General features: G+C 37.2%; 1 protein-coding gene across 1 annotated transcript in view; it reads left to right on the top strand.

The window, feature by feature from the left end:
- The window catches only part of UTP18 (UTP18 small subunit processome component), a 55,379-nt gene that overhangs the window by 19,302 nt on the left and 34,781 nt on the right, over nucleotides 1-1,296 (top strand). The window contains exons 4-5 of the mRNA XM_007942166.2: nucleotides 602-727; nucleotides 829-1,003. Coding sequence (XP_007940357.1) covers nucleotides 602-727; nucleotides 829-1,003 — 301 coding nt within the window. The remainder of the gene's footprint in view (nucleotides 1-601; nucleotides 728-828; nucleotides 1,004-1,296) is intronic.

Here is a 1,296-nt window from a genome sequence, read left to right as displayed (position 1 = left end):
TTGAACCGCCAGCCTTCTGGTTAGCAGTCAAATGCCTTCAGCACTGTGCCACCAGAGCTCTCGTAACCAACCCTAGCCAACACATAATCATAGCAGTGACCACACAGTGGCCCTTCTTTTGTGCCGTAAATGTCAAGATGCCAAAGTAGGAGTTCAAATAAAATTTCCAGGAAGTCATCGTCTTTTAATTTAAGTGAGTGTATTTTGGGGAAGTGACCGTATAATAATGTATCCCCCCCCAATTTTATTTGTTTTTTGTTGTTGTTGAGAATATATACAAAATATATCAGTTTAACAGATTTTTCTGTGTACAATTTAGTGACATTGATTATTATAGTGTTTCAAGAATGTGCAGTAAACCTAGACTTCTGTGTGTGGAAGGGACCTACTGATTCAGCCCTTTCATTTGACAGATGATAAAATGGAGCCTACTTAAGTAAAATGATTTGCTAGTTGGTGCCAGAACTGTGGTCTGTGGTTCCCATTCCATTGCACTCTTGTTTGCATTATAAACAGCTTGATGATCTCTCTTTTTCATGGGCTAAAATAAAATAAGGTAACCCATTTGAATTGGTACAATTCCAGCTTTGTTTTTTCATAGATGAAGAACTGCCAGCATGCTAATGCTGAACGTCCTACTAGTGCCCGGATCTCATCTGTGCAGTTCCACCCTCGTGCACAAGTTGTGATGGTTGCTGGGTTAGATAATGCTGTTTCGCTGTTTCAGGTATGCATTTTTAAATGAAGATTTGTAGTGAAGGTGTTTACTACCAGGATAGAGCATCCATGGAAATAACCAAGAGAAACATTTTTTTACTTCTTTCATAGGTTGATGGAAAAACGAATCCTAAAATCCAGAGCATCTACTTGGAAAAGTTTCCAATCTTTAAAGCTTGTTTTAGTGCTAACGGAGAAGAGGTTTTAGCCACAAGCACACACAGCAAAGTCCTTTATGTCTATGATATGTTGGCAGGAAAGTTAATTCCTGTGCATCAAGTGAGAGGTAAACTTTCTGTTGAACATACAGCCAGTCATTCCCCCTAACCCGTTATGAATTAATTTAACACACTTACAACCGCTTTTTTTGTCATCTGACATAATGCCATAATGAGATAATATGCTTGAATGAAACTAGTATTGAACTGACTTATTTATTGAGCACTTATTATAGAAAAATATGTTCTAGTATTTTTTATCATAGAATTTTGATTTACATTTAAAGGAAACATAACATTGCTCTTTTGAGTTGTGTAATTATTTTGAGGAGCTCTGGTAGCATAGTGCCTAAGGCACTTG

Source organism: Orycteropus afer, unplaced genomic scaffold (assembly GCF_000298275.1).
Source record: "Orycteropus afer afer isolate SDZICR_OR568_19922 unplaced genomic scaffold, OryAfe1.0 scaffold00085, whole genome shotgun sequence".
Taxonomy (NCBI): Eukaryota; Metazoa; Chordata; class Mammalia; order Tubulidentata; family Orycteropodidae; genus Orycteropus; species Orycteropus afer.
The sequence above is the reverse complement of the archived record's forward strand: the minus strand, read 5'-3'. Positions and strand labels throughout refer to the sequence as shown.